The sequence below is a fragment of the Somniosus microcephalus genome, chromosome 31, assembly GCF_052327205.1.
Source record: "Somniosus microcephalus isolate GS21.2 chromosome 31, FLI_Smic_1.0, whole genome shotgun sequence".
Taxonomy (NCBI): Eukaryota; Metazoa; Chordata; class Chondrichthyes; order Squaliformes; family Somniosidae; genus Somniosus; species Somniosus microcephalus.
Genome location: NC_141017.1, coordinates 5767779 through 5787499, shown reverse-complemented (window position 1 = coordinate 5787499; position 19721 = coordinate 5767779). Strand labels below are relative to the sequence as shown.

The following is a 19721-nucleotide window of genomic DNA, read 5'->3' as shown; positions in this document are numbered from 1 at the left end:
GCAGAGTTAGGAGGTAAATTAAAAAATAGGACCTCAAAGGTAGTAATCTCAGGATTGCTACCTGTGCCACCTGCTAGTCATAGTAGAAATAGAAGGATATTTCAGATGAATACATGGCTAGAGGAATGGTGGAAGGGGGAGGGATTCAAATTCCTGGGACATTGGAACCGGTACTGGGGGAGGTGGGACCAGTACAAACTGGACGGTTTGCACCTGGGCAGGACTGGGACCGATGCTAGTGCTATTGGGGAAGGTTTAAACTAAAATGGCAGGGGGATGGGAACCTGTGCAGGGAGACAGAGGAAAGGGAAGCAAGGATAGAAGCAAAAGACAGGAAGGAGAAAAGCAAAAGTGGCAGTCAGAGAAATCAAAGGTGTAAATCAAGCATGGCCACAGTAAATAATAATTCTAAAAGGTTTGAGAGTGTTAAAAAAACAAGCCTGAAGGCTTTGTGTCTTAATGCGAGGAGCATTCGTAATAAGGTGGATAAATTAGCTGTGCAAATAGATGTAAACAGATATGATATAATTGGGATTACGGAGACATGGCTCCAGGGTGACCAAGGCTGGGAATTCAACATCCAGGGGTATTCAATATTTTGGAAAGACAGGCAAAAAGGAAAAGGAGGTGGGGTAGCATTGCTGGTTAAAGAGGAGATTAACATAATAGTAAGGAAGGATATTAGCTCTGATGATGTGGAATCCGTATGGGTAGAGCTGAGAAATGCCAAGGGGCAGAAAATATTAGTGGGAGTTGTATATAGACCCCCAAACAATAATGCTGAGGTTGGGGATGGCATTAAATGGGAAATTAGAGATGCATGCAATAAGAACACAGCAGTTATCATGGGTGACTTTAATCTACATATAGATTGGGCTAACCAAATTAGTAACAATACTATGGAGGAGGAATTCCTAGTGTGTATACGGGATGGTTTCCTGGACCAATATGTCGAGGAACCAACTAGAGATCAGGCCATCTTAGACTGGGTATTATGTAATGAGAAAGGATTAATTAGCAATCTTGTTGTGCGAGGCCCCTTGGGGCGGAGCGATCATAATATGATCGAATTCTTCATTAAGATGGAGAGTGAAGTAGTTGACTCAGAGACTGGGGTCCTGAATTTAAATAAAGGAAACTACGATGGTATGAGGCGCGGGTTGGCTAGGATGGATTGGGGAATGTTACTTAAAGGATTGACGGTGGATAGGCAATGGCAAACATTTAAAGATCGCATGGATGAACTACAGAATTTGTTCATCCCTGTTTGGCATAAAAATAAAACAAAAAAGGTGACTCAACCATGGCTAACAAGGGAAATTAGGGATAGCATAAGATCCAAGGAGAGGACATATAAATTGGCCAGAAAAAGCAGCAAACCTGAGGATTGGGAGCAGTTTAGGATTCAGCAAAGGAGGACAAAGGGATTAATTAAGAGGGGGAAAGTAGAGTATGAGAGTAAGCTTGCAGGGAACATAAAAATTGACTGTAAAAGCTTCTATACATATGTGAAGAGAAAAAGATTGGTGAAGTCAAGCGTAGGTCCCTTGTAGTCAGAATCAGGGGAATTTATAATGGGGAACAAAGAAATGGCTGACCACTTAAATACATACTTTGGTTCTGTCTTCACAAAGGAGGACACAAATAACCTCCCAGAGATGTCGGGGAACATAGGATCTAATGAGAGGGAGGAACTGAAAGAAATCAGTATTTGTATGGAAATGGTGTTAGGGAAATTGACGGGATTGAAGGTCGATAAATCCCCAGGGCCTGATAATCTACATCCTAGGGTACTTAAGGAAGTGGCCCTAGAAATAATAGATGCATTGCTGGTCATCTTCCAAAATTCTATAGACTCTGGAACAGTTCCCATGGATTGTAGGGTAGCTAATGTAACCCCACTATTTAAAAAAGCTGGTAGAGAGAAAACGGGGAATTATAGACAGGTAAGCCTGACATCGGTAGTGGGGAAAATGCTAGAGTCCATTATAAAAGATGTAACATAGAGATAGGAACAGGAGTAGGCCATTCGGCCCTTCGAGCCTGCTCCGCCATTCAATGAGATCATGGCTGATCTTCGTCTGAGATCATAGCTGATCTTACCAGTTCAGTACCCCGTCCCCGCCTTTTCTCCGTAACCCTTAATCCCCTTAGCCTTCAGAAATATATCCAATTCTCTCTTGAAAATATTTATTGAATTAGCCTTCACAGCCCTCTGTGGCAGGGAATTCCACAGGCTCACCACTCTTTGAGTGAAGAAATTCTTCCTCATCTCTGTTTTAAATGATTTGCCCGCTATTTTTAGACTGTGGCCCCTGGTTCTGTGCTCCCCTGCCATTGGAAACATTCTCTCTGAATTCAGCCTGTCCAGGCCTGCCATAATTTTATATGTTTCGATGAGATCCCCTCTCAATCTTCTAAACTCCAGTGAGTACAAGCCCAAACTATTCAATCTCTCCTCGTAGGTCATTCCCGCCATTCCAGGTATCAGCCTGGTGAATCGCCGCTGCACTCTTTCCATGGCAAGAACATCCTTCCGCAGATGGGGCGACCAAAACTGTACACAATACTCCAGATGCGGTCTCACCAGCACCTTGTACAGCTGTAGTAAGGTATCCCTATTCCTATATTCGAACCCCCTTGATATGAAGGCCAACATACCATTTGCCTTCTTAATCGCCTGTTGCACCTGCATGCTCTCCTTCAGTGACTGGTGCACAAGAACACCCAGGTCCCTCTGCACTTCCCCATCTCCCAATCTATTGCCATTTAGATAATAATCCACCCTCCTGTTTTTACCCCCAAAGTGGATAACCTCGCATTTATCCACATTATAGTGCATCTGCCACGTATCCGCCCATTCCCCCAACCTGTCCAAATCGCACTGTAGCCTCCTGACATCCTCATCAGAGCCCACCCCTCCTCCTAGTTTAGTGTCGTCAGCGAATTTGGAAATATTGCATCCAATTCCCTGATCCAGATCATTTATATATATTGTGAACAGCTGGGGTCCCAGGACAGATCCTTGCGGCACCCCGCTGGTCACTGCCTGCCACTCCGAAAACGAGCCGTTTATTCCAACTCTCTGTTTTCTATCCGCCAGCCAGTTCTCTATCCACGTTAATACTTTGCCCCCAATCCCATGAGCCTTAATTTTGCATGATAATCTTTTGTGTGGAACCTTATCGAAGGCTTTCTGGAAGTCAAGGTACACCACATCCACTGGCTCTCCCCCATCTATTTTACCAGTTACTTCCTCAAAAAATTCCAGCAGATTAGTCAAACACGATTTACCCTTTGTAAATCCATGTTGACTCTGTCCGATCCTTTCCCCATTTGTCAAGTGCTCCGCTATTTTATCCTTAATAATGGACTCTAGCATTTTGCCCACAACCGATGTAAGGCTTATTGGTCTATAATTCCCTGCTTTCTCTCTACCCCCCTTTTTAAATATTGGGGTAATATTAGCTACCCTCCAATCCACGGGTACTGTTCCCGAGTCAATGGAGTTCCGGAAGATGATCCTTAGAGCATCTGCTATCTCCAGGGCCACCTCCTTAAGTACCCTAGGATGTAGTTTATCAGGCCCCGGGGATTTGTCGGCCTTCAGTCCCCTCAACTTACCCAACACCATATCCCTAGAGATACTAATTTCTGTCAGCTCCTCCCTCTCATTAGTCCCTATGTTTGTCGATATTCCTGGGAGGTTATTTGTGTCCTCCTTTGTGAATACAGAACCAAAGTATGAGTTTAATTGGTCAGCCATTTCCTTATTCTCCATTATATATTCTCCCGAATCGGACTGCAAGGGACCGACTTGGGATTTTACCAGTCTTTTCCTCCTGATATACCGATAAAAGCTTTTGCAGTCTGTCTTTATGTTTGCTGCAAGTTTACTTTCGTATTCTATTTTCCCCTTCCTGATTAATCCCTTTGTCCTCTTTTGCTGTATCCTGTACTGCCCCCAATCTTCCGGTCCGGTGCTTTTTTTTGCCAGTTGATATGCCCTTTTTTTTGATTTTATGCTGTCCCTAATTTCCCTCGTTATCCACGGTTGAGTCACCTTTTTAGGTTTATTTTTATGCCAAACCGGTATAAACATGTTCTGGAATTCTTCCATTCTATCTTTGAATGCTTGCCATTGTCTATCCACTGTCAATCCCCCCAGAAACACCACCCAATCAATCTTACCCAATTCCCGTCTCATACCCTCGTAATTCCCTTTATTTAAGTTCTGGACCTTAGTCTCTGTAATAGCAGAGCACTTGGAAAACAGTGACAGGATCGGACAAAGTCAACATGGATTTGCAAAAGGTAAATCGTGCTTGACTAATCTGCTGGAATTTTTTGAGGATGTAACTGGTAGAATAGATAAGGGAGAACCACTGCATGTGGTGTATTTGGACTTTCAGAAGGCTTTTAATAAGGTCGTGCATAAGAAATTAGCGTGCAAAGTTAAAGCACATGGGACTGGGGGTAAGTTACTGACTTGGATAGAGAACTGGTTGGCAGACAGGAAGCAAAGAGTTGGAATAAACGGGTCTTTTTCCAAGTGGCAGGCAGTGACTAGTGGGGTACCACAGGGATCGGTGCTAGGACCCCAGTTATTCACAATATATATTAGTGATCTAGACGAGGGAACTAGATGTAATATCTCCAAGTTTGCAGACGACACAAAGCTGGGTGGGCGTGTGTGCTGTGAGGAGGATGCCAAGAAACTCCAGTATGATTTGGACAGGTTGGGTGATTGGGCAGATGCATGGCAGATGCAGTATAATGTGGATAAATGAGAGGTTATGCACTTTGGTGGCAAAAACAGGAAGGCAGATTATTATCTGAACGGCAATAGATTGGGAAAAGGGGAAGTGCAACGAGACCTGGGTGTCCTTGTGTACCAGTCGCTGAAGGTAAGCATGCAGGTGCAGCAGGCGGTTAAGAAGGCAAATGGCCTTCGTAGCAAGAGGGTTCGAGTACAGTAACAAGGATGTCTTGCTGCAGTTGTACAGGGCCTTGGTGAGACCACACCTTGAGTATTGTGTGCAGTTTTGGTCGCCTTATCTGAGGAAGGATGTTCTTGCCATGGAGGGAGTGCAGCAAAGATTCACCAGGCTGATACCTGGAATGGCAGGAATGACGTTGACGTAATAAAACTCACTACGCACTTTGTTTGAGCATAAAGCAAGGCTTTAATCAACTTATTTCAGAACATGGAGATCTAGTTGTATCCACTAGCTCCCTTTTCTTTACAAAATGTCCCTGGCAAGCTGGGGCCAACGCCCGAGTATTTATACTCCTTGGACGGCGCCACCAGCTGGCCGTCCAGTGTTATTTCATAGTTAGTTTCTCGATGATGAGATTTATGACAGACGTATGAAGAGGGATTGGGTCGATTGGGCTTGTACTCGCTGGAGTTGAGAAGAATGAGAGGGGATCTCATTGAAACTTATAAAATTCTAACAGGACTAGACAGACTAGATGCAGGAAGGATGTTCCCGATGGCGGGGGAGTCCAGAACCAGGGGTCACAGTCTAAGGATAAGGGGTAAGCCATTTAGGACTGAGATGAGGAGGAATTTCTTCACCCAGAGAGTGGTGAACCTGTGGAATTCTCTACCACACAAGGCAGTTGAGGCCAATTCATTAATTATATTCAAGAAGGAGTTAGATATATTTCTTAAGGCTGAAGGGATCAAGGGATATGGGGAGAAAGCAGGGACAGGGTACTGAGTTTGGATGATCAGCCATGATCTCATTAATTGGCAGAATAGGCTCGAGGGGCCTACTCCTGCTCCTATCTTCTATGTTTCTATGTAACACGAGTTAGATACAGAGTAAAGCTCCCTCTACACTATCCCATCAAACACTCCCAAGGCAGGTACAGCATGAGTGAGATACAAAGTGTTGGCGTATGGAACTCGGTTAATTCAGCTTCTGAAAGGTGTTCATGTTTAGTTCATTGAATATAGGGAATAAAGGTGGATGGCATCATTAGAGAGAGAGAGAGAGATAGAGTGAGAGAGAGAGATACAGATTTCACTTAGCAACTGCTGGTGTTCGCAACCAACCAGCCTTGGATATGTTTATTTATGGTAAGAATGTCTAGAAACTAGAAGGGTTAGGCTTACCACAGCAAGGCCATGGTATTTTTGTGTGCATCATGTTGAAGAAAATGTAGCCTTGAATCTCTGGACTATGCTGTAGCCAGAGACTAACATATTATGCAATGCCAGTTCCAGTTTGATAAGAAAACAATGTATAAATATAAACTTTTTCATTTGTTCAAGCAGCTCGAGACAGGACCCATGCCTGAGTTCGTACACTCTATCTGTGACAATACTCAGGTTGTAAATTGCTTTTAATGCTGAAGTTAAAGAATAAAATGATTATAACCAGATGACTGAATTTGTTACTACTCAAGTGCACAACAAAATGTGTTTTATAACAATATTTACTTTGACATTTGTGCTTTCAGTGTTCTACAGCATTGAGGTGCTGCAAACACTGACAATCACTGCACAGAGGTGCACGGCTGCACCCAGGCTCTCCCATGACTCTCTCCATATGCTTATGGAGGGAGTCACAGCACACCGGGAGGTTCTCTTCCCTTCCAAAGTCGGAAGAGACCTCCCCAGGAGATCAACACAGCCTAGTTGCACATTGCATATTAGGACACAATCAGGAGCGTCATCAGGAGGACCAGGCTGCAGTGGCGCAAACCTTTCAATGATGTCAGTAGATCACAAAACGTTACTGCAAAGGCACACTCAACCTCATCCTGTTGTGCCACTCATTACATCCCCATCACTCTGCCTTCCCTACCCTACTGCTGCACATCATTACTCACACCAACTTACCTTGCACCTCCACCCATCCCTCTCTATCTATATTATCACATCCCCATCTCACTAGTTACCCCTCACACTCACCCTCATCCTAGTCCAATCATACTAACTAACAACACACAAGGGTAGGCACTTGTGTGTTTTAGCCAATGTTCATGTTAAGTTTCTGTTAATGTGCCATCAAACATTGAAATCTTTATTTTCAACACTTTGCATTCTTGGACAGATTTGTGTGCATCTTTGGAAGTGGCTTAGTGTGTTGCAGTGAATGGTGAGACATAACGGTACCCCCTCCCCACAATGGTGATGAGTGTGAAAGAAATAAGAACATAAGAACATCAGAAACAGGAGCAGGAGTAAGCAATTCGGCCCTTTCAGCTTGCTTCGCCATTCAATAAGATCATGGCTGATCTTCTACCTCATCTCCACTTTCCTGCACTATCCCCATATCCCTTGATTCCCTTATTCTTCAAAAATCTATCGATCTCTGTCTTGAATATACTCAATGACTGAACCTCCACAGCCCTCTGGGGTAGAGAATTCCAAAGATTCACCACCCTCTGAGTGAAGAAATTTCTCCTCATCTCAGTCCTAAATGGCCGACACATACTCTGAGACTGTGACTCCTGGTTCTAAACTCCCCAGCCAGCGGAAACATCCTCCCTGCAACTAACCTGTCAAGCCCTGTAAGTATTTTGTATGTTTCAATGAGATCGCCTCTCAGTCTTCTAAACTCTAGAGAATATAGGCCTAGTCTACTCAATCTCTCCTCATAGGACAATCCCCCATCCCAGAACCAGTCTGGTGAACCTTCGTTGCACTCCCTCTATGGCAAGTATATCCTTCCTTAGGTAATGAGATCAAAACTGTACACAATGCTCCAGGTTGGGTCTCACCAGGGCCCTATATAATTGCAGTAAGACGTCTTTACTCTTATACTCAAATCCTCTTGTAATAAAGGCCAACATACCATTTGCTTTCCTAATTACTTGCTGTACCTGCATGTTAACTTTCAATGATTCATGTACAAGGACACCCAGGTCCCTCTGAATACCAATATTTCCCAATCTCTCAACATTCAAAAAACACTCTGCTTTTCTATGGCTTGGGCATTGTCGGGATGCATTATGTTGTTGGTGTGGGATGGTGCCAACTTGGCACATCATGTGGCAGCCAGGGTGTGCAGCGTCAAGTGAAGTAAATGTGGCATTGTTGAGGCTATCCCTGGTGTCCCGGGCAGAAATCTGGTCGGGTGCTGATGCCCTCTGTTCTGTGCAGCATCAGGTGATTGCGGAGAAGGTTGGTGTGATTGTTGGTGCTGCTGGTGTGCCTGGTGATGCTGGTGTTGGGGCTGATCGTGGTCAGATTCTGAGGACCAAGGTGAGACAATATAAAGTACACCCATGCTGATGGAATAGATGGCAGGTGAAACAGAGATGACAGAAGCGATCTGTCAATGGTGGGAGAGGTAATGAAGTCAGACTGGATGGAGACTTGTGAATCTGTAGTGGAAATGCAGTTTAGAGAAGCTCGTGGTTAAGGGAACATTTCTCAATCAGCTGGGAGCTTTGACTTGACATCTGAAGCTGTCAACTCCACATCTGATTCAATGGCAAGTGACCTCCTGCCTCAGCTTCAAAGACAAGGTCTAGGCACTGCAGGAAACTGGTGGGCAACCTGTCAAATTCAAAAAGCTGGGGAAAAAAGCATTGTTAATGATTTGAATTGGGTCCCCCGCCGCTGCCTGTTGGGACGGCTCAGCGCTGGCAAACCTGACATCAGGAAATGCAGGTGGGCATGTTTTGACAGCAGGTTCCCGACCGTGAACTCTGTTTCTCTCTCCACGGATGTTGCCTGACCTACTGAGTATTTACAGCATTTTTTGTCTTCTCAGAGGCCATCCTTTACGATCCGGGCCTTGCAAACATTCAGCAGCACTCCCTACACACTTAAAAAACTTTTATCATCGATTGCAACAAGCCACTACTTCAGCAAAATTTTTTAAAAAACAGTCCAATAGCTTAAATGCAAACTTACATGAACGATGTGTGTGTCCCTTTAACAGGTGCTGACAGCGCCTCTGTGAGTCTGTATTCACACTGGGTTTACCTGGTGAGCTTAGGACCCAGCACTGAACTCAGCACTAGGGTAGAAGTTCGCCATGGTGATACTTCTTAATGGCAGTGCTACCAGGCCTAGAAAAAATTCTGAGGGACAGAATTAGTCTCCACTTGGAGAGACAAGGATTAATCAAGGATAGTCAGCATGGCTTTGTCAGGGGGAGATCATGTCTAACCAATTTGATTGAATTTTTCGAGGGGGTGACTAGGTGTGTGGATGAGGGTAATGCAGTTGATGTAGTCTACATGGACTTCAGTAAGGCTTTAGACAAAGTCCCGCATGGGAGACTGGTCAAGAAGGTAAGAGCCCATGGGATCCACGGCAATTTGGCACATTAGATCCAAATTGGCTTAGTGGCAGGAGGCAGAAGGTGATGGTCGAAGGTTGTTTTTATGACTGGAAGCCTGTGTCCAGTGGTGTACCGCAGGGATCCGTGTTGGGTCCCTTGCTGTTTGTAGTGTACATTAATGATTTAGATATGAATGTAGGAGGTATGATCAGTAAGTTTGCAGATGACACGAAAATTGGTAGAGTGGTAAATAGTGAGGAGGGAAGCCTCAGGCTACAGGACAATATAGAGGGGTTGGTCAGATAGGCAGAACAGTGGCAAATGGAATTTAACCCTGAAAAGTGTGAGGTGATGCATTTTGGGAGGACTAACAAGGCAAGGGAATACACAATGAATGGTAGGACCCTAGGAAGGACAGAGGATCAGAGGGACCTTGGTGTGCATTTACATAGATCCCTGAAGGCAGCAGGACAGGTAGATAAGGTAGTTAAGAAGGCATATGGGATACTTGCCTTCATTTGCCGAGGCATAGAATATAAGAGCAGGGAGGTTATGATGGAGCTGTACAAAACGCTAGTTAGGCCACAGCTGGAATACTGTGTGCAGTTCTGGTCGCCACACCACAAGGATGTGATTGCATTGGAGAGGGTGCAGAGGAGATTCACCAGGATGTTACCTGGGCTGGAGCGTTTCAGCTATGAAGAGAGACTGGACAGTCTGGGGTTGTTTTCCTTAGAGCAGAGAAGGCTGAGGGGGGAATCTGATTGAGGTGTACAAAATTATGAGGGGCATAGATAGGGTAGATAGAAAAGGACTATTCCCCTTAGTAGAGGGGTTAATAACCAGGGGGCATAGTTTCAAGGTAGGGGGCAGGAGATTTAGAGGGGATTTGAGGAAAACCTTTTTCACCCAGAGAGTGGTTGGAATCTGGAACTCACTGCCTGAAAGGGTGGTAGAGGCAGGAACCCTCACAACATTCAAGAAGCATTTAGATGAGCACTTGAAATGCTATAGCATACAAGGCTACAGACTAAGTGCTGGAAAATGGGATTAGAATAGATAGGCACTGTGACCCTCCCTCTGAAAAAGCTCTCCCCTTGTCCAATTGCCCCCGTGCCTTCTCTGAAACTCCCGACATTGCCCCAGTGCCAGCATTGAGGGAGATCTGCACAGTCGGAGCGGCCGTACTGAGGGAGCGCTGCACTGTGGGAGGGTCAGTACTGAGGGAGCGCCGCACTGTGGGAGGGGTAACACTGATGGTGCACTGCACTGTCGGAGGGGCGGTACTGAGGGAGCGCCGCACTGTCGGAGGGGCGGTACTGAGGGAGCGCTGCACTGTGGGAGGGTCAGTACTGATGGTGCGCTGCACTGTGGGAGGGTCAGTACTGAAGGTGCGCTGCCCTGTGGGAGGGGCGGTACTGAGGGAGTGCTGCACTGTTGGAGGGGCAGTACTGAGGGAGCGCTGCACTGTGGGAGGGTCAGTACTGAGGGAGCGCCGCACTGTTGGAGGGGTAATACTGATGGTGCACTCCACTGTCGGAGGGGCGGTACTGAGGGAGCGCCGCACTGTTGGAGGGGTAGTACTGATGGTGCGCTGCACTGTGGGAGGGTCAGTACTGAGGGAGCGCCGCACTGTTGGAGGGGTAGAACTGATGGTGCACTACACTGTGGGAGGGTCAGTACTGATGGTGCGCTGCCCTGTGGAGGGGCGGTACTGAGGGAGTGCTGCACTGTTGGAAGGGCGGTACTGATGGTGCGCTGCACAGTCGGAGGGGCAGTACTGAGGGAGGGTCAGTACTGTTGGAGGGGCGGTACTGATGGTGCGCTGCACTGTGGGAGGGGCGGTACTGAGGGAGTGCTGCACTGTGGGAGGGTCAGTACTGAGGGAGCGCTGCACTGTCAGAGGGGCAGTACTGAGGGAGCACCACACTGTCGGCGGGGCAGTACTGAGGGAGCGCCGCACTGTCGGAGGGGCAGTACTGAGGGAGCGCCGTACTGTTGGAGGGGCAGTACTGAGGGAGCGCCGCACTGTTGGAGGGGCAGTACTGAGGGAGCGCTGCACTGTCGGAGGGGCGGTACTGAGAGAGTGCTGCACTGCCAGAGGCGCCCTCTTTCAGATGAGACATTAAACCGAGCTCCCTTCTGCCCTCTGAGGTGGACGTAAAAGATCCCACGCCCAGTTTTGGAAGAAGAGCAGGAGAGTTCTCCCCGGTGTCCTGTGGCCAATATTTATCCTTCAACCCACATCACTAAAAAAATCACTAAAAATCCGTTGATCTGGTCATCTCACATTCCTGTTTGTGGGAGCTTGCTGTGCGCATATTGACTGCCAAGTTTCCTACATTACAACAGTGACTACACTTCATTAGTTGTAAAGCGCTTTGGGACGTCCTGAGTTGGTGAAAGGCACGATATAAATGCAAGTCTATATTTCAGTAATAAACTGTTCCAGTAAAGGCACACGTACACACATGTTATTAGGAGCAAGAACCCAGTGTGTGCTGATGCAGTGTCAAAAAGATGAACTCACTTGTGGTTTAAAGAGTCTTTTGGAGTGATTCGGGAACTGTTCTCAGAGTTTATACTGAGTCATTCAAAACAGCAATCAAACTATCCTGACAGCTGGCAACATAATCCCGTCTGAACAACTTGTATCAACTTGTTCAGGGCGCAGGATGTGGGAAATTCCCATCCGGGCACAAGCAGAAAAGCCTCGAGTTACTTTGTTATTAAGTGGGAGCTCGGCACTATATCTAACGAGTGCTGTGCCTGCCCTGGGAGCACTCGATGCTGACACTGAAATTTGCAGAGCAAAGCCACATATTTTACAGTAAATCTGCCTCAATGGCACAGTCATGGAATTATAGAATCTGATAGGACAGAAGGAAGCCATTCGGCCCATCATGTCCGTGCCGGCTCTTTGAAGAGCTGTCCAATTAATCCCACACCCCAACTTTTCCGCCATAACTCTGCAAATTAGTCGCCTTCAAGTACATGTCTAATTGCCTTTTGAAAATTCTTATGGAATCTGATTCCCTTTCAGGTAACGCGTTCAGACCTTAACAGACCTTCTCTGTGTGAAGAAAGTTCTCATTTCCCCTCTGGTTCTTTTACCAATTATATGAAAGCTATGACCTCTGGTTGCCTACCCACTTGCCAGAGGAAACAGTTTCTCCCTACTTGACCTATCAGAACACCTCAATTTGGAATACCTCTATTCGCTCTCACCTCAACCTTCTCAGCTCTAAGGAGGACAACCCCAGCTTCTTCAATCTCTCCACATAACTGAAGTCCCTCATCCCTGGTATCATCCTGATAAACCTCGTCTCTACCCTCTCCAAGGCCTTGACATCCTTCCTAAAGTGCAGTGCCCAGAATTGGACACAATATTCCAGCTGAGGCCTAACCAATGATTTGTAAAGGTTTAGCATGACTCCCTTGTTTTTGTATTCAACAGCCCTATTTACAAAGCCATGTATCTCATACACTTTCTTAACTGTCTTATCAACTTGCCCTGCCACCTTCAAGGATTTGTGAATATGTACCCCCAGGTCCCTCTGTTCTTGCACCCCCTTAAAATAGTACCACTTAGATTATACTGCCTCTCCATGTTGTTCCTTCCAAAGTTCATCACTTCACACTTATCTGCAGTAAATTGCAGCTGCCATGTATCTGCCCATTTCACCAGCCTGTCTATGTCCTCCTGAAATCTGCTACTACCCTGCTCACTATTTACTACGTTGCCAAGTTTTGTATAGTCCGCAAACTTCGAAATTGTGCTCCCTATACTCAAGTCCAGGTCATGTATATATAACAAAAAAGCAATAGTCCTAATACTGACCCCTTGCGACCCCCACTGCACACTTCCCTCCAGTCAGAAAAACATTGGTTCACCACTACTCTCTGCCTCCTATCCCTTAGCCAATAATGTATCAAGTTACCACTGTCCCTTTGATACCATATCCTTCTATTTTCTGAATAAGTCTATTATGTGATACTTCATCAAATGCCTTTTGAAAGTCCATGGGGGAAAAGTTCGTTAGCAACCAACATCGCCTGGGCGCTAAATTTAGTGCCCGGCACAAAAATAGCACCGGCGATCGCTAACTTCAGTTTTAGCGCCCCAAGAGGGAGGTGGAGCGCTAATTCAAACGCTCCACTTCCTTCTTAGAGCACTAACCCCGAATATCGGGGCAGTGCATTCTGCAGCGCTTTGCACTGGGCCACGTCGTGCTGTGTATTGGAAGGGCTGTTCCCCTCATTAAAGGGGAGGGCCCAAGCCCACAACTCTGTGGGGCCATACCTGGACCACCGGGGAGCGGGGTGCCGTGCCAGCAGCCCGGCACACAAGTGAAGTGCTGGGTTGCCAGATCGCGGCACGGACCCCGCGCTCAAAGATGCAACGAGCCACAACAAGCAAGTCGGCCGATTTTATTTACCCCCCCTCGCCACCTCCCCTTTACTAACCGCCCCACGCGCCTCCTGTTGTCCGTTCCTGCCCCTTAAGTCGGTTGCTGTCATCGTCCAGCACAGATTCAGGGGACGTGCGGCCAATTTTGCAGGCGGGGTGAAAACTGGGCGCTGCGCACGGTGATGACATCGTCATCGCCTGTGCAGCGGAGTGGGGTGGTACCGGTTACCGCCGCCGCTAAACTCGTGCTGAATTTAGCATGTCTCAGTAATCCCTACTATGTCTGGTTCCTCGCAACGCATGATTGCCTCCAGCTCCCCTGTTTTATTATGGACACTGTGTGCATTGTTGTACAGACAGTTTAACTCATTTTTAATAGTAGTTCCTCTCACTTCATTTTTAATCATCTTTTTAAACTCCTGTTTTTTAACTCTATTTATTCCCTAGCCATCAATGTCCTCCCTTTCTTTACTCTTTCCTATGCTCTCCTTTCCTTGTTTATATTTAGGCTGGTTTCATTTCTTGTCGATCCCTCCCCCCTTCTTACTAGTTTAAAGCCTTTGTCACCTCCCTATTTCCCATTTCTGCTAGGACACGGGTCCCACCCCGGTTCAGGTGGAGCCCGTCCCATCGGTACAGCTCCTTCCTGTCCCATGAAAAGGAACCCCTCTTTCCCACACCAGCCCTTTAGCCATGTGTTAATTCTCCTGATCTGTCTGCTGCTATGCCAATTTGCACGTGGCTCGGGCAGTAATCCAGAGATTATTACCCTCGAGGTCCTGCTTTTTAATTTTGCTCCTAACTCCTGATACTCCCTCAGCAGGACCTCCTCCCTGTTCCTACCTATGTCGTTTGTTAAGACATGGATCACGACAACTGGATTTACTTCCTCCCTTTCCAAGTTCCTCTTCAGCTGCTGTGAGATATCCCTTACCCTGGCACTGGGTAGGCAGCACACCAATCGGGATTCTCGTTCTTGGCTGCAGAGGAGGCTATCTATCCCCCTTATTATAGAATCCCCTATCACTACCACATTTCCATTCTGCTCTTCCCCCCCTTGGACAGCCTTCTGAGCCACGGTGCCTTGGCCTGCATTGTGGCTCTCCTCCCCGCAGTCTTTCTCCTTGTCCTCACAGGTAGCGAGTACATCGTACCTGTTGGACAGGACCAGCGTCTGCCGGACCTCCTCCTCAACCTCTCCTAAGTCCGCACTACCCGTCTCCCAAACAGTCACACACTCCCCTTCCTGAACCTGTGCTTTCCTCTGAGGTGTGACTGTATTCTGGATAAAACTGTCCAGAAATTCCTCCCCCTCCCTTATGTTTCGGAGTGTCTCTAACGCGCACTCCAGCTCAATGACTCTGAGCCGGAGTGACTGAAGGCAGAGACATTTCCTGCCGATGTGGGAATCCGGGACAGTCTCGCTGTCCACAAACTCCCACACACTACAGTCCTGACCCTCAGTCCCTGCCATCTCTGGACTTTATTATTTTATTTGCTTATTTAATTAGTTAAAGTTTTTAATCAAATGATTATTTATAATTATATTAATTAATTAGTTTAGCTAGTTAAGTTATTATTTATTAACGTAATAGTGATAGTTCCCCAGCTCTTAATTTAATCCACTGCACTAGCTGAGAACGAAACAACACTGTGAGACTCACCAACCAATCACCTACCTGCTATCCTGTGATGTCACTCCTAGATTTTGTTTTGCTCTCGTTCTCACTCCCCCCCGCTCTCCCCTCACTCTGCCCCCGCCCTGCCCCCGACTCTCTCCCCCGCTCTCCCTCCCCCGCTCACTCCCCTGCTCTGCCCCCCACTCTCCCCCCGCGCTCTCCCCCCCGCTCTGCCCCCTGCCCTGCCCCCCACTCTCTCCCCCGCTCTCCCTCCCCCGCTCTCTCCCCCGCTCTCCCTCCCCCGCTCTGCCCCCCGCTCTCTCCCAGCTCTGCCCCCCGCTCTGCCCCCCGCTCTCTCCCTGCTCACCCCCCCACTCCCACCCCGCTCTCCCCCGCCCCACTCTCCCCCGCGCTCTCCCCCTCCCCTCCCTCCCCCTCCTCCACCCCCCTCCCCCCTCCCCCACCCCCCTCCCCCCCTCCCCCTCCCCCTCACCCCCCCTCCCCCTCCCCCTCCCCCCCTCAGTACTGCCCCGCCGACTGTGCAGCGCTCCTTCAGTACTGCCCCTCCAACAGTGCAGCGTTCCCTCAGTACTGCCCCTCCGACAGTGCAGCACACCCTCCAGTACTGCCCCTCCGACAGTGCGGCGTTCCGTGTACTGCCCCTCTGACAGTGCAGCGCTCCCCCAGTACTGCCCCTCCGACAGTGCGGCGTTCCGTGTACTGCCCCTCCGACAGTGCAGCGCTCCCTCAGTACTGCCCCTCCGACAGTGCAGCGCTCCCTCAGTACTGACCCTCCGACAGTGCAGCACACCCTCCAGTACTGCCCCTCCGACAGTGCAGCAATCCCTCAGTACTGCCCCTCCGACAGTGCAGCGCTCATCAGTACTGACCCTCCGACAGTGCAGCACACCCTCCAGTGCTGCCCCTCCGACAGTGCAGCAATCCCTCAGTACTGCCCCTCCGACAGTGCAGCGCTCCCTCAGTACTGCCCCTCCGACAGTGCAGCGCTCCCTCAGTACTGCCTCTCCGACAGTGCAGCGCTCCCTCAGTACTGCCCCTCTCGAATGTTTGACAGTTGAGGTTCAGGGAGCAGGTAGAACCCTCATGACATTTCAAGTGTCGGTTAAGAAATGCCAAGATTCCGATTCCGTTGATCACTTGTAAACGTCAATGCAATGATCATTGCCAGCACTGGCGCTGGTGAGAGGCACATGCGCTTTGGAAAGAGGGAGAGAGAGAAAGAAAGATAAAAAGAGATAGAAGGAAAAATTATGAATTTATAAGATCCCAGAGAGACCCTGGTTCCAAATGATTCGAGCTTGACCCGTATTGGTGACAGTGATAAAACTTTATTCGGCACAAGCAAGATTTAATACATTACAGTATTCGAGCAGCAGTTTACAGAGTATAATTGAGACTTGTATTACCCCGTTATACACTGGGTAGAAGCAGCAGCCGTGAGTGAGCTGCACCCTGTGTCTCTTGTCTCTCATCGCCTCCCAGGTGTCTCCTTGATCCTTCCTGAAATCTTCTACTCCTGAAATCTTCTAGAATTTGTGGCTGTCAAGACACCCCCGCCCCCTCTTATACCCGTACTCTCATTCAAAACCTATGGCGTCCTCCTGAACCGATCACTGGCTGACACCCAAACCCAAAATCCAATCATAAAGATGCCCGTCTGCAGCACCTGGGCTTACACAAGTTCTAGTCCTATGACCCCCTGACATCATCTGTTTTTGACCATCAAGACTCATATCTGGGGTAGTTATGGCAACACAATCGGAACATGTCTCCACAGGTTGAGACACGGCCCCTGCTGATGGCCTTTGTTTTTAATTCACTGCAGAGGTTATAACATTCCAATGCAATGGCAACTGCAGCTGACCTTGGTCCCCAGGCTAACTGCAGTCTATTCGACCGTGGCAATCTCTTGCTCACCCCAGGTTGTCTGGTGAAAGCCTACTCACAGATTTTTAAGCATAAGAAAAAGGGTTACATGTTATACATAATTCAGGTTATCATTGTATGCAGTTAATGATTATAAACTTCTACATTTAATCCTTACACATGATTATAGATCTCCGACAGTGCAGCGCTCCCTCAGTACTGCCCCTCCGACAGTGCAGCGCTCCCTCAGTACTGCCCCTCCGACAGTGCAGCGCTCCCTCAGTACTGCCCCTCCGACAGTGCAGCGCTCCCTCAGTACTGCCCCTCCGACAGTGCAGCGCTCCCTCAGTACTGCCCTCCGACAGTGCAGCGCTCCCTCAGTACTGCCCCTCCGACAGTGCAGCGCTCCCTCAGTACTGCCCCTCCGACAGTGCTGCGCTCCCTCAGTACTGCATCTCCGACAGTGCAGCGCTCCCTCAGTACTGCATCTCCGACTGTGCGGCGCTCCCTCAGTACTGCATCTCTGACAGTGCAGCGCTCCCTCAGTACTGCACCTCCGACAGTGCAGCGCTCCCTCAGTACTGCCCCTCCGACAGTGCGGCGTTCCCTCAGTACTGCCCCTCCGACAGTGCAGCGCTCCCTCAGTACTGCCCTCCGACAGTGCAGCGCTCCCTCAGTACTGCCCCTCCGACAGTGCAGCGCTCCCTCAGTACTGCCCCTCCGACAGTGCTGCGCTCCCTCAGTACTGCATCTCCGACAGTGCAGCGCTCCCTCAGTACTGCATCTCCGACTGTGCGGCGCTCCCTCAGTACTGCATCTCTGACAGTGCAGCGCTCCCTCAGTACTGCACCTCCGACAGTGCAGCGCTCCCTCAGTACTGCATCTCCGACAGTGCAGCGCTCCCTCAGTACTGCATCTCCGACAGTGCAGCGCTCCCTCAGTACTGCATCTCCGATAGTGCAGCGCTCCCTCAGTACTGCATCTCCGACTGTGCGGCGCTCCCTCAGTACTGCCCCTCCGACAGTGCAGCGCTCCCTCAGTACTGCCCCTCCGACAGTGCAGCGCTCCCTCAGTACTGCATCTCCCACAGTGCAGCGCTCCCTCAGTACTGCCCCTCCGACAGTGCAGCGCTCCCTCAGTGCCGCCCCTCCGCCAGTGCAGCGCTCCCTCAGTGCCGCCCCTCTGCCAGTGCAGCAATGAACGGGCATGGGTTGGGGTGACAATAACACTTTTTTGGGGGAGGGAATTTACTTGAGGGAGATTGAGGGATAAAGATAGAAAGAGGGAGAGAGTACTGAAGGGCAATCTTTGTTGCGATGGTAACCATAGGGAAATCCGCTAACACTTCTTTACCCAGAGAGTGGTGAGAATGTGGAACTCACTACCACAGGGAGTGGTTGAGGCGAATATCATAGATACATTTAAGGGGAAGCTCGATTGTGGTGTATGTAACCTGTTCCACCTTAAGAGAACTTAAGCCTGTTCCACCTTAAGAGATGTACTACTTTCTCTGGCTGCTGTATACGTAATACCGGTGGTGACCACCGGTATATAAGTACTGTGTAGTGATATTGTATTTAGTATAGTCCTGACCTCCAACTAGTAAAGACCTGTTGAACTTTATTCTTGTAGTCTGTGTCAGTAATTAATCTTAATACAAGTGGAACACACAGACTTAACAGTGGCGACGAGTCCGATTCTTACCCTGCGGCAGTTTATATCCACGGCGGCTTCGTCCACAGAACGGGCGTCGAAGAGAGGCATCCACCCTCATCACCCTGCTGGAAGACATGTCGCGTGGCAGGCATCAAGAACCCGGAGTGCAGAAGACATCCTGAACTCGAAGCCTCCATCAGCGGCAGTCAGCTATCTTCTTTCTTCCTCGGTGGTGGGTAAGCCGGTCAGCGACGCGAGCAGAAAGTCGGCCGCGTTGGCTGTACAGACGGGGGGAGGAAGACGGAGGAATAAGGGTGGTGAGATCGATCGCGACCGGAGATAAGGGCCGGGCTGCATTCGGGTCGAAAGGCGCAGCGCGGGGACATCGATCGCGGCTGGTGATAAGGGCCGGGCCGCTTTCGGGCCAAAAAGGCACAGCGTCTGGGGCGACTGAAGGCGCGAGAGCCGTGGTGAAGGCGAACGCAGCCGGTGCTAATAACTGGGCTGCAAGAAGGGCTGCAAGGCACGACATCAGGGAAGCGCGAATGCCCGAGGGAGCCGCGGTGAAGCGGAGACAGCGTCAGGGGAGTTACTAACCGCTGGGAAAGGGGAGCAGCAGCGGCACGCCAAACGCCATTGCAGCCAGTGGGTGAAGACCGCCAAGCGCGGGAAAACCGCCATTTTGTAGGCGGAGGACGAAGACAAGAGTGGGAAGCCGCCATCTTGGGATAAAATAAATTGCAACGATGCCTAAACATGAGAACATTGATACCTTTGATAGCGACATCGAGGATTGGGCCATGTATGTAGAACGCATACAAAATTATTGTAAAGCAAATAAAATCCCAGATGCAGAGAAAGCACTAACTTTATTGAACTTAATGGGTGCAAAGACAT

The 19721-nt window shown here is 48.9% G+C and overlaps 1 protein-coding gene across 1 annotated transcript in view; it reads right to left on the bottom strand.

Moving 5' to 3' along the window:
* The window catches only part of LOC147097545 (uncharacterized), a 48861-nt gene that overhangs the window by 10948 nt on the left and 18192 nt on the right, over nucleotides 1–19721 (bottom strand). The window contains exons 3-5 of the mRNA XM_085971397.1: nucleotides 11166–11361; nucleotides 11048–11131; nucleotides 10388–10948 (exon numbers count right to left, since the gene is read on the bottom strand). Of these exons, the coding sequence (XP_085827523.1) occupies nucleotides 10388–10948; nucleotides 11048–11131; nucleotides 11166–11361 (841 nt within the window). The remainder of the gene's footprint in view (nucleotides 1–10387; nucleotides 10949–11047; nucleotides 11132–11165; nucleotides 11362–19721) is intronic.